The following is a 13,075-nucleotide window of genomic DNA, read 5'->3' as shown; positions in this document are numbered from 1 at the left end:
CCACATCTGCACCACTTGGGCAAGTGTTCCAAAGCTCTGTAGCTGCACCAATAAATGCCTAGAGCCACCCCACTCCACCAGGAAGCCTCCTGCGCACAAGCACTCAGCTCTCTGGCTCTGTGGGTCATCTCCAGCGCGGTATCGCGCTGGTCTCCTGGTTCTGCTGCTGTTGGTTCTCTGCTGCTGCAGATTCTCTGCTGCTACAGGCTCTCTGTTGCTGCTGCTCCTCTGTCTAACCACAGTTCAAAAACTGCTTCCACATTTTAGGTGTCTGTTAGAGCAGCACCCCACTCTCGATACCAAATTCTGTCTTAGTCTTCTAGTGCTGCTGTAACAGAAATACCACAAGTGGATAGCTTTAACAAAGAGAAATTTGTTCTCTCACAGTCTAGTATGATACAAGTCCAAATTCAGGGTGTCAGCTCCAGGGGAAGGCTTTCTCTCTTGGCTCTGGAGGAAGATCTTTGTCCTCAATCTTCCCCTGGTTGAAGAGCTTCTCAGGTGCAGGGACCCCGGGGTCCAAAGGATGCACTCTGCCCCTGGTGCTGCATTCTTGGTAGTATGAGGTCTCCAACTCTCTGCTTGCTTCTCTTTCCTTTTATCTCTTGAGAGAGAAAATGTGGTGCAGGCCACACCCCATGGAAACTCCCTTTACATTGGATCAGGGAAGTGGCCTGAGGAAGAATGATGTTACAATCCCACTAATCCTCTCAACATAAAATTATAATTACAAAATGGAGGACAACCACACAATACTGGGAATCATGACCTAACCAAGTTGATACACACATTTTAGGGAGGACATAATTAAATCCATGACAACTAGTAATGACTGAAACCTCTCAGGAATGAAGGTTTGGGTCAACCCACCAGGCAAAGAACCATGATCAGCTCAGGTGCTTGCTGAGGGCAAAGGGAAAATAGAATGGGTGGTGGAAGAAGGTAGTTCTAAATAGCAGTTATGACTACGTGACCAGTTGCAGAAACAAAAACTGTAATTGTTATGAGTATTTCTGCTATGTATGTGTGCTTCAAATATTTTTGTTTTCTTTACTTTTAAGGTGTAAAAAGGGCTAGTGTGTTTTCAGTTGTACATGTGTTAGTCGTATTATGTTGGGTACAAGTATGACTTTATAACTGTCTTTATTCAGAGATTATATATGGTTTAAGGAGATGTGTACAGGTGTCAAATTGACAAGGGGTAGACTGATCATTAAAGTTGTGGGTCAACTTGGCTGGGCTGTGATTTTCAGTGGTTTGGCAGTTAGGATGTACCCTTGCATCATATAGTGATGTAATCACCACCGTAATGAGATCTGATATAATGTGATCACCTCTATGACGGGATCTGCAGTGAGTAGCCAATCAGTTGAAAGAAAGTTTCCTTGGGAGTATGGCTTGCATCTAATATAGGTGGACTTTCCGGCAAGGCTTGTGAGCTTTTGCTTGTTCTGGATCCTGCAGCTGGCTCCAGTTTGTTTGACCTCTGGTTTTTGGGACTCGAGCTAGCAGTTTACCTGCTGATCTTGGGATTCGTCAGCCTCTGCAGTCTGTGAGCCAGCGGCCTGCCAGCTTACCTGCCTATCTTGGGTTCGCCAACCCCTACAGCTACAAGAGTTAGAAATCTCCTGACTTTTCAGTCTCTACAACCACATGAGCCATTTCCTTGATAAAATCTCTCTCTCTCTCTCTGTATGTATATAGACACTTCACTGGTTTTGCTTCTCTAGAGAACTCAGCCCAAGACAGACTGCCAGGGAGACATGAAGTAAGTGAAGGGAGAGGTAGGAGAGGCTGAGATACAGGTGGAATATGGGTCTTCAGTAGGTATGGTCAGTCCAGCACCCAGACCTGGTCCTGTGGAAGCAGGAGGCAGAGCTCACAGTTCTGAGTGACCAAGAAGTACCGGAGTGGCTACCTGGAATTCATGGAAGTGTCTTTTAGGTACTGCTTATACCAGCAATGAACAATCTAAAACTGAAATTAAGAAAAAATTCATTTATAATAGAATCAAAAAGAATACAATTCCTAGGAATAATTTAACCAAAAAGTACAAGCCTTGCATTTTGTAAAGTACAAAACATTGTTGAGAAAAATCAGAGAAGACCTAAATGAACAGAAAGACATCCTATGTTCATGGATTGGAAGACTTAATATTGTTAAGACTGCAGTACTTCTGAAATTGATCTACAGAGTCAATGTAATCCTTATAAAAATCCCAGCTGCCATTTTTGCAGAATTGGACAAGCTGATCCTACAGTTTATATGGAATTTCAAGGTACCCAGGATATCCAAAATAATCTCAAAAAATAAGAGCAAAATTGGAAGACTCACACTTCCCGATTTTAAAACTTACTGCAAAGCTACAGCCATCAAGACAGTTTGGTCCTGGAATAAGGGTAGACATAGAGATCAATGGGATAGAAAGGAGAGTCCATAAATAAACCCACACATCTATAGTCAACTGATTTGTGTCAAGGGTGGCAAGACCATTCAATGGGAAAAGAAAGGTTTTTTCCAGCAAATAGTGCTGTGACAACTGTATGTCCACGTGCGAAAGAATGAAGTTGGAGCCCTACTTCACAACATATATAAAAATTAATTTAAAATTGATCAGAGCCTATATGTAAGAGCCAAACTATAAAACTCTCAAAAGAGAGCATAGATGGAAGTCTCCATGACCTTGGACTGGGAAACAATTTCTTAGATATGATGTCAAAGGCACAGGCAACAAAAAAAAAAGACATATTGGACTTCATTAAAATTAAAAGCTTTTGTGCATTAAAGGACACCATCGAGAAAATGGAAAGACTATGGCCCCTGGGCACCCTTTTTGAGTTAAAAAAAAAAAAAAAGTTAAAGTACTGAGTTGTACTGAAGTCACTCCTGAGGGTCACCCTTCCGCCAAAGATTAGACAGGCCCATAAAACAAAACGAGACTAAATGGGCACCACAGCTCAGGGGCAAGGCAAGAAGGCAGGAGGGGGCAGGAAAGCTGGTAACAGGGAACCCCAGATCAAGAAGGGAAGAGTTCTGGCATGTCATGGGGGTGGCAACCAATGTCACAAAACAGTGTGTATTAATTGTTTAATGAGAAGCTAATTTGCTCTGTGAACCTCCATCCAAAGTACAATTAAAAAAAAGAGAAAGAAAGAAGGAAAGTGAAAAGATAACCCACAGAACGGGAGAAAATATTTACAAATCACATTTCCAGTAAGGGTCAGGTATCAAGAATATGGAGCCCTGGTGGCGCAGTGTTTAAGAGTTTGGCTGCTAACCGAAAGGTCAGCAGTTTGAATCCACCAGCTGTTCCTTGGAAACCCTATGGGGCAGTTCTGCTCTCTTATATAAGGGTCACTATGAGTCAGAATTGACAGCAAAGGGTTTTGTTTTGTTTTTATCAAGAATATATTTTAAAAACTTACTGTTCAACAATGAAAAACGTAATTTTTTAAAATAAGCGAAGAGTTTGAATAGACATTTCTCCAATGAAGGTATACAAATGGCCAATAATTTCATGAAAAGATGCTCAATGTCATTAATCATTACGGAAATCCAAGTCAAAACCACAATGAGGTACCAATTCATACCTGCTAGGATGGCTATAATAAAAATAAAATTTTAAACAAAAAATTACAAGTGTTGGTGAGGATGTGGGGAAATTGGAATCTTTGTCCATTGCTGATGGACCTGTAAAAGGGTGCAGCTGCTGTGGAAAACATTTTGACAGTTCTTCAAAATTTAAACAGAGTTACCATAAAACCCCAAACCAAACTGTTGCCATCAAATTGATTCCGACTCATAGTGACTGTCTTAGTCATCTAGTGCTGCTGTAACAGAAATACCACAAGCGGATGGCGTTAACAAACAGACATTTACTCTCTCACAGTCTGGGAGGCTAGAAGTCCAAGTCCAAGGGCACCAGCTCAGGGGAAGGCTTTCTCTCTCTGTCGGCTCTAGGGGAAGGTCCTTGTCATCAATCTTCCCCGGTCAAGGAGTTTCTCAGCGTGGGGACCCCGGGTCCGAAGGATGTGCTATTCTCCTGACTCTTGTTTCTTGGTGGTTTGAGGTCCCCCTGTCTCTTCTGCTCACTTCTCTCTTTTATATCTCCAAACAGTTGGATTAACACGATTTTGTCATCTGATGTGATCTTCCTGTGTGTTGTAAATCCTATCTCTATGGTGTTAACAGAAACCCTGATGGCGTAGTGGTTAAGTGCTACGGCTGTTAACCAAAAGGTTGGCAGTTTGAATCCACCAGCTGCTCCTTGGAAACTCTATGGGGCAGCTTTTCTCTATCCTATAGGGTCACTGTGAGTCAGAATCACCTTGATGGCAGTGGGTTTTTATTCTTGTAGATGGAGTCCTGCCCTATTAACATAACTGCCACTAATCTCATTAATATCATCCAGCCATCCCGTTGCCATCGAGTCGATTCTGACTCATAGCGACCCTGTAGGACAGAGTAGAACTGCCCCATAGAATTTCCAAGGAGCAGCTGGTGGATTCGAACTGCTGGCCTTTTGGTTAGCAGCCGTAGCACTTAACCACTCTGCCACCAGGGTTTCCATTAACACCATAGGGACAGGATTTACAACACACAGGAAGATCACATCAGATGACAAAATGGTGGACAATCACACAATACTGGGAATCATGGCCTAGCCGAGTCGACAGATATTTTAGGGGACACAATTCAATCCTTGACAACAACCCTCCAAGACAGAGTAGAACTATCCCATAGGACTTCCAAGGCTGTAATCATTTCGGGAGCAGATCGCCAGGTCTTTTCTCCCGTGGAGCAGCTGGTAGATTCAAACTGCCGACTTTTTGGTTAGCAGCCGAGCTCTTAACCATTGTGCCACCACGGCTCCTAAGAGTTACCATATAACCCAGCAATTTCACTCCTAGGAATATACCCAAGAGAATTAAAAACATACATTCACACAAAACTTGTACACAAATGTTCATACCACCATTATTCATAATAACTCCAAAGTGGAAATAACCCCGATGTCCATCAGCCAAGATGAGTAAGAGGGCAGTAGGGCTTAGATATCTAGTGGCTCTGAAGACTAGAGAGGAGATGACTGGGGCTGGAAGAGTTGGAGAAGACATTGCAGAAGAGAGAACTACCCTGAGCCTCAGGAAAGTCACAGCCAGAACGTTCTAGAAGAAAGCCAATAAATAGCATTTCTTGGTAGGGAGGCAGTTGGAGCCAAGTCCTGGCGGCAGGAAAGCCTGTGGAACATGCAGAGGGCAGGGAGCAGAGGGCTTAAGAGGGAGGGTGGGGTCTCAGCCAGGGGTCAGGGAGCGGTGGTAGGTGGACTCAGCCTGCTCAAAAGGTCACCTCAGAAGCTTCCTGATCCAGGACCGGGACAAAAACAGGGATGAGGTTGATGTCAAGTCCCTGGGTGGTGCAAATGGTTAACGGCTTGACTACTACCTGAAAGCCTTAAAAACCCGATGGAGCGCAGTTCTCCTCTGCACACATGGGGTTCGAATCGATTCCAGGGCAAATGGTTTGAATTTTTTTATTGTTGTTTTTGGTTGATGTCAGGTCCCAGCGCTCTCCAGCCTCCTGCCGTGTGGAGGAGAAGTGGGTGCTAGCTTTGTAGGCTTGGCTTCAGCCCCCAGTTCCCTGCCCCTGACTCCATCATAAAATGAAGCCAGGTGTCGGCCCCTGGGGCTGCTCCCTAGGCAGACAGGGCCTATGCAGCAGCTCAGTGCATTTCCCAGACAAGAAATCCCACCCAGAGCCACCTCCCCTGTCCCTGCCCACCCTGACACCTGCTTGCCTGGGTGGCATTTGGCCATTCCAGGTTCTAATATCTGGATCCCCTTGTTTTCATGCCCTGACAGACCTCAGCAAGGAAAACCTCCGACTCCCAGTGGCCTTGCGCTTCGCTCTTTAAACATCTGGGTCACAGATACGCTCAGTTAATTAATGTTTCTGGCGCTGCTCATTTGCCTGCTGGATAATGGATTGATTCATAATTTCAATAAGCAGCTGTGTATATCTTTCCCGGGAACATAAAGGCAGCTTGCCGTCACTCATCGCTCTGCACTCAGTGAATTTAAATAATTTCAGGGAGACGTTGTTTAGGCAGGGGAAGGAGGGCTTCTGATTTTCTTTCCATTTTGCCTCCGACAATGACTCTGATTTGGAACTAATTTGGGTTTAAAGCACACGCTCTCTGCCTCTCTCGAGGACACTGAATAAACTCCCTGTCACTGTGTCGGAGGGAGCAGGCAGGCTCCTGCTTCTGGGTTATGCGGAAAGTTTCTGAGGGCTTTCACCAGGAGGTAGGGACCCCCGCAGAGGCTCTGGTCCCCAGGAGAAGAGGGACTCCTACACTCACTCGGCAGAGCCACCATCTTCCTTCACCCCAGGTGGAAACGCCCAGACCCTGGGGGTGCAGGCCGGATCTGCTGCAAGCCCCGAGGAAGCCCTTCTGGTGCTCAGCTGCAGGGCTGGGGCAGCCAGGCCACGGGGCCTCTCGGGACCTAAGGAGCAAGGCCAAACGAGGATTTCCAACTGGGAACCCAGACAGGTGACCAGATGTCTTCATGCGTCGGTTTCCTTATCTATAAAATGGGGAGAGTAATAGGAACTATCTCACAGAATTGTTATGAAAACTACGTTATTTGTAGTTGAAGATCTATATAGATGTTCAGCTACTAACCCAAAGGTTGGTGGTTCGAACACTCCCAGCAGTACTGCAAAAGAAAGACCTGGCAATCTGCTTCTCTTAAGATTACAGGCAAGAAAACCATGTGGAACAGTTCGAGTTTATAACACATGGGGTCATTATGAGTTGGAATCCACTTGACAGCAACAGGATTTTAGGTTATACAATGCTTATAGGGCACTGGTTCAGTGGTAGAATTTTTGCCTTCCACGTGGAGGACCTGGGTTCGATTCCCGTCCAATACACCTCAAGCACAGCTACCACCTGCCTGTTAGTTGAGGCTTGTGTGTTGCCTTGATGCTGAACAGGTTTTAGCAGAGCTTTCAGACTAAGGCAGACTAGGAAGAAAGGCCTGGCTTTCAAAAATCAGCCAACAAAAACTCTACGGAGGGATCACAACGGTCCCACTCAGCTGATCACGGGATGGTGAAGGACTGGGCAGCGTTTCGAACCGTTGTGCTGGGGTTGCCGACTCGAGGCAGCTAACGACAAAACCATACCGTGCTTAGAGAGGATATTGAGTATGCCTTCAGTACGTGCTAGCTGGTATTTTGATTTTTTTTAATTTATTGGACTCCAGCTGTATAAATAATCGTCACTGCTACCTCAGCCGCCTCGTAGGACTGTGGGGACAGGACCGCAGGACCGCGTTTGCCTCTCAGTCACCCTCAGGCTGCACTGGGATCATCTCGGTGGGAACACAGCCCACTTGTATCCTCCCCAAGCCCTCCCCAGGAGGGCACACAAGAGACTCTTCGCAGTACACCCATGGAGTTTAACTGAACAGACATGACGGGTTTTTTAAACGAAGACATTCACCCCCTGTGTATTGTGCTCATCCACAAAAATGTTTTGAGCACTTGGTATGTGATTTGCTCCTGGCAAGGAACAAAATTAATTACTCACATACTCTGCCCCTAAGGAGTGTGTAAGACGGGTCAATACATTTTGTTTGTTTCTTTAAGTTGGACTAAGGAGTCCCTAGGGGAGCCTTGGTGGTACAATAGTAAAGTGCTCAGCTGCTAACCAAAGGGTTCGCGATTTGAGCCCCCTCAGCAGCCTCGTAAGAGAAAGAGACCTGGTGATCTGCTCCCGTGAAGATGACAGCCTAGAGAACCCTGTGGGGCAGTTCTATTCTGTCACATAGGGCTGCTTGAAAATTGACTCAACAGCACCTAATAACAACAACAAGGAGTCCCTGCGTGGGGTAAATGGTTAATGCGCTTGGCTGCTAACCAAAAGGTTGGCGGTTCGAGTCCACCTAGAGGCACCTTGGAATAAAAGCCTGGAAATCTACTTCTGAAAAACCAGCCCTTGAAGATCATGTAGAGCGGAGTTTTACTCTGACACACACGAGGTCGCCATGAATGAGCAGCCAGGGAAGGGAAGCCCCACCTAGTATGGGCCCTGTTGTGGGAAGGGTCGGTGGGCAGACCATCTCTGTATCAGTTAATGAGTGCTAAATAACAACCACCCCAAAACTTAGTGACTTCAAGCAGTATTCATTTATTATTGCTATAGGGTCACTATGAGTTAGAATCGACTTGATGGCAATGGGTTTGGTTCTGGTCTATGAGGGTACAGGTCAGCTGGATGGATCTGGGTCAGGCTTGACTGACCTTACACGTTCATTCAGGCATCTCTTGAATGCATAATTCAGGCTAGCAGGTCAGCAGAGGGCTGGCTGATGTAGGATGGCCTCATCCACTGTCCAGTGGTGGACCGGCTATTGGCTGGGCCACTGTCTCTCATCCCCCAGCTGGCTAGCCTGGGCTAACTCCACGGTGGCCGCAGGGTTCCCAGAGCCTGGGTGGAAGCCAGCAAGGCATTTTTAGGCCTAGTCTAAGAACAGGTGCACCCTCACTCGTGCTACATTCTTTTGGCCAAAGCAAGTCACAGGCCAACATCCCCGGGATAGGGAAATCGCCTCCATTTCTTGATGGGAGCTGCCGCAAAGTCTTACTGCAGCTGACACACACAGGGAAGAGTGAAGGGTGTGGCCATTTTTGCCACCTACCCCTGTCTCCCAGTGTCCGCTTGCTGCTTGCTCGGACAAGAAAGCAAGTACCAGGACTGCACTGCACACTTACGATGGGGCTGCTTTTCCCTCGTGTTCCAGGCTGCAGCGGACACCCTATATATACATGAAATTCATTCACGTTCCGGTTCTTTCCTTGGGAGAGATTTCTAAAAGGGGGCTTACTGAGTCAAGGAGGGAGGAACACTTTTAAAGCACCAAGTACATATTTTGAAATTTCCTTCCAAAAAGATTGTAGTAATTTACTCTCCCCCCAGCCCAGGGATGCGAGGTCCTGAGTTATGCTAACATCGCCACAATGAGGAAGCTCTATTTTTATAAAATGTGGTGTCTCATTGGGGTTTGAGTTTTTAGTGTCTCTTAATACCTGTGCAATTCCATGCCTTCTGACATACCTGTTTCTCCTTCAGGGAGTTGCCTCTCTGGGCCCTTTGCAGCAATGTGAAAAAAACCAGAAAAGGTTGCTGTAGAATCACTTCCGACTCATGGTGGCCCCACGTGTGTCGGAGTAAAACTGTGCTCCATAGCGTTTTCAATAACTGATTTTTTGAAAGTGGATAACCAGGCCTTTCTTCTGAGGCACCTCTCGGTAGACTCAAACCTCCACCTTTCGGTTAGCAGCCGAGCACACTAACCGTTTGTACCCCCCAGGGACTCCTTGCAGCGGTGCAGGTCTGATTAATTCCAATTTACAAATGAGGAGGAAATGGAGGCTCCGAGAGGTTAGTGAATTGTTCAAGATGGCTCAGCCACCTGAAAGCACAGCCAGGTTTTAGAAATCAGAGACCCTGCTCCTTCTCTGTTCCTGCTTCCCCTGTTGCTAAACAGGCAACTAAAATCCTAAAACCTTGGCTGAGGACATGCTACGGAAGCAATCAGGGAGTGGCCAGGAGGGCTTCCTGGAGCAGGCTGTGCTAAGGGATGGGTCCCTGGGGGGCGGGGTGGCAGGACTAGAGGTGGCCGTCTCTGCAGTGTTGACCAGTAGGGGCGGGTGAGGCCTGCAGACTTCCTCCTGTGCTCACACCCTACCTCCCACCCCTGCTCTCCGGCTCCCCCACAGCTGGCCCGATACACCAAGGAAGGCTTCCTGCACCTGGGCGCGCTGGGGACCACCACGCTCCTCCCTGACACCCGCTGCCTGGTGGACAATGCCAAGAGTCGACTCCCCCAGCTTCTCGACTGTGACAAGGTCAAAAGCAGTCTGTACAAACGCTGGAACTTCATCCAGGTGAGTGCTGCGTGGCCTGGGCCAGCAGCCCGGGGCAGGTGAGGATGCTGCAGGCCACAGGTGGAAAGCTGGCTTCCCCGAGGGGACCCAGCCAGGTGCAGCCCAGAGTGCTGTCTCCTAGCCCCAGGCCAGGCTCCTGGACTCAGAGCACTTGCCGGGGAATCAGTGGGGGGTTTCTATGGGAGTCGGCCTTCCCGATACCGAATACTGTCAGTGCGAGGGCTGGGTTACAGGAAGGAAAGAACAGCTGCCGTCAAACTGATTCTGACCCATGGCGACCCTTCGTGTGTCAGAGCAGAGCCGTGCTCCGCAGGGCTCTCCAGGCTGATGTTTGGGAGGTAGAGCTCCAGGTCTTCCTTCCTGGGTGCCTCTGGGTGGACTCGAATTCCAACCTTGTGGTTAGCAGCCAAGCCTGTTAACCTAGGGACTCCAGAGCTTGGTTAAAACCAATTGCTGTAGTGTTGATTCCAACTCTGGGTGGCCCAAATGGTTAGACATTTGGCTACCAACTGCAGGGTTGGTGGTTCAAACCCACCCAGAGGCACCTTGAAAGACAGGCCCTGGTGGTCCGCTTCTAAGAAGTCACAGCTGTGAAAATCTTATGGAGCATAGTTCTACTTTGCACACATGGGGTCAGCGTGAGGGCTAGGTTACCAAACCAAAACGCACCAGCATCAATTCTGACTCACAGTGACCTTATAGGACAGAGTAGAAGTGCCCCATAGGGTTTCCAAGGCCGTAATCTCTATGCAAGCAGACTGCCACATCTTTCTCCCACGGAGCGTCTGGTGGATTAGAACTGCCGACCTTTCAGTTAGTAGCCCAGCACTTAACCACTGTACCACCAGGGCTCCTGAGAGCTAGGCTCAAAACCCAAAAAACTCATTCTGACCCCGCTACCCAGTGCCCATCGCCTGGCTCAGCCACTTGAACTTGATGAAGCTGATTTATTTTCTGACTTAAGGGTGCCCAGAGGAGGCTCCCCAAGTCCTCCCTGTGCGTGGAATTTCAATGGGATTGGATCCCAATGAGAAGCCGTGTGCCAGGTATAGAGGTGGTTACGCCTGTGTCTCTGTCTGCCCCTCTCTGTCTTTTTCCTTCTCTCTCTCCCTTTTCCCAGAATGGAGCCATCATGAACAAGGGCACAGGACGCTGCCTGGAGGTGGAGAACCGCGGCCTGGCGGGCGTCGACCTCATTCTCCGCGGCTGCACTGGGCAGAGGTGGACGATCAAGAACTCCGTTAAGTAGCCAGCAGGAGCCGGGGTCTGTCCATCCCTGGACCAGCCACTGGGGTGCAGAGACAGCAAGGGGAGAAGTGGTGTTTGTCCAGCGTCCCGTGCCCCCGAGGGAGACGTTCTGCCCATCAGGCACTCAGCCACCCATGAGGCTTGCACTCTGTGGAAAGGCCCCCCACCCTGCTCTGGAAAACCAGAGATGTGTCTTCTGCAGCCCCGGATGTAACCTGGTGCAAAAGAGTGAAACTGTCCACATCTCCTCCTGGTCATCTTCCCACCCCAGGGTCAGGATCCGGGGCCAGCAGGGTCCCCTCCTTGCTCCCACCCCGGGGTCAGGATCCGGGGCCGGCAGGGTCCCCTCCTCGCTCCCACCCCGGGGTCAGGATCTGGGGCTGGCAGGGTCCCCTCCTTGCTCCCACCCCGGGGTCAGGATCCGGGGCCGGCAGGGTCCCCTCCTCGCTCCCACCTTTTGCATCCACAGCAGCTTCTGACTTCCATCTTGGTCCTAATCAAAGTGGCAGGGGGAGACTTGAGCCACATCCTAGCCCCCCTCTGTCTCTGAGGAGGCAGCGAGACCCTGAGACTCAGTTTCCCCTGGATTGCTTCTGCTCAGATGCCCATCCACAACCCCAAGACAGCCACCACCCCCAAACCCTCCCATCAGGGTGGCTTTCGTGGCGACAGCTCCAGACTCTTCTGGACCTCCCCAGAGATGGCTTAGAAGGAAGTGGTGCTGCGGCTCCCGGTCACCTGGACACCAGGCTCCTTTGTGCTGGGGCGGGCTCTTCTGCCTGTGTCTGCTGAGCAGGCAGGATGGTCTCAGCTGCTAGGGGCCGGGGCTAGGGCCTGTTGGTGCCCACTCTGTCTGTGTGAGGACCAGGATGCCTGGACACTCAGGCTGCCCCAGGGAGAAGAGCAAGAGGAGGCACCACCTGGGGCTTCAGGGCTGCAGCCAGCCCAGGAGGGCCAGAAACCCAGAAGCAGCTCTGCCTTCCTCTCATCTTGCCCCACACTCTGCTGGTTGACAGGGAGAAGGCAGTTGTTTTCCTCTCTTAAGAGTAATAATTTTTTTTTTTTTCCCCAATTGCCCTCTGGTTAGGGTACACTTGTAAATCAGAGTTAATATATGGCCGTGTGTCATGCACATGAGTGAGTACGTGTGCTGTGTGGTGTGCATGGCAGGGTGTCTGCAAGCATGTGTGTGTGCGAGCACGTGTGTGTGTGCAAGCATGTGTGCTCCGTGTGGGTGCGTGTCTGGATGCGTGCAGCTGAGCGTGTGGTAGACCAAACATAGATGTGTAGCTGTGGGCTTGGTGCTTCACTGCTCGCCTGGTTGGCTGCCCGTCGCTGGCCAAGCAGAAGGCCAGAGGGGCGTGGAGTCCTGGGGTGGCCTCGAGTGGTGCCCAGACAGGAAGGCTGCCCCTTTTACCCGTTACCATCTCTCTCCCTCCTGCTGCCCCGGCCAGCCCCTGCCCAGAACCAAACCCTGAAGCTGCCCAGTTTGTGGTTCACAGTGTCTCATTTGGTGGCATCTTATTCGTGATCATCCCCCACCCCATCTCCCACCTTGTGAAATAAATACCTGTTAGCACTTCCCAAAGTGGTCTTGTTTGCTTCTTCTTGTTTTTTTGTAATAATTTATTTATTTTTTTGGTGCAAACATACACAGCAAAACATGTACCAATTCAACAGCTTCTACACATACAATCCAGTGACACTGATCGTATTCGTCGAGTTGTGTAGCCATTCTCGATATCTTGTTTGCTTCTTGATTCCTCCAGAGCCCAGGGTTGGGAGGGCGGCTTGAGCAACATAGAAGAAGGCGTCTTTGGTTTTGGGGAGTTTGGTCTTATTAAGGAGTACCAGGGTGGCACAGTTAAGC

General features: G+C 49.2%; 1 protein-coding gene across 3 annotated transcripts in view; it reads left to right on the top strand.

Annotated features, from left to right (window-relative positions):
- GALNT17 (polypeptide N-acetylgalactosaminyltransferase 17) overlaps nucleotides 1–12,784 on the top strand; it is a 542,269-nt gene extending 529,485 nt beyond the window's left edge. For all 3 annotated transcript variants that reach the window (XM_049904713.1, XM_049904712.1, XM_049904711.1), the window contains 2 exons: nucleotides 9,790–9,957; nucleotides 11,078–12,784. In XM_049904713.1, the coding sequence (XP_049760670.1) occupies nucleotides 9,790–9,957; nucleotides 11,078–11,206 (297 nt within the window). In that variant the 3' untranslated portion in view covers nucleotides 11,207–12,784. The remainder of the gene's footprint in view (nucleotides 1–9,789; nucleotides 9,958–11,077) is intronic.
- Nucleotides 12,785–13,075: the final 291 nt, after the last annotated feature.

This window comes from Elephas maximus, chromosome 12 (assembly GCF_024166365.1).
Source record: "Elephas maximus indicus isolate mEleMax1 chromosome 12, mEleMax1 primary haplotype, whole genome shotgun sequence".
Taxonomy (NCBI): Eukaryota; Metazoa; Chordata; class Mammalia; order Proboscidea; family Elephantidae; genus Elephas; species Elephas maximus.
Note: the sequence above shows the minus strand (reverse complement) of the source record. Positions and strands in the feature narration are given on the sequence as shown.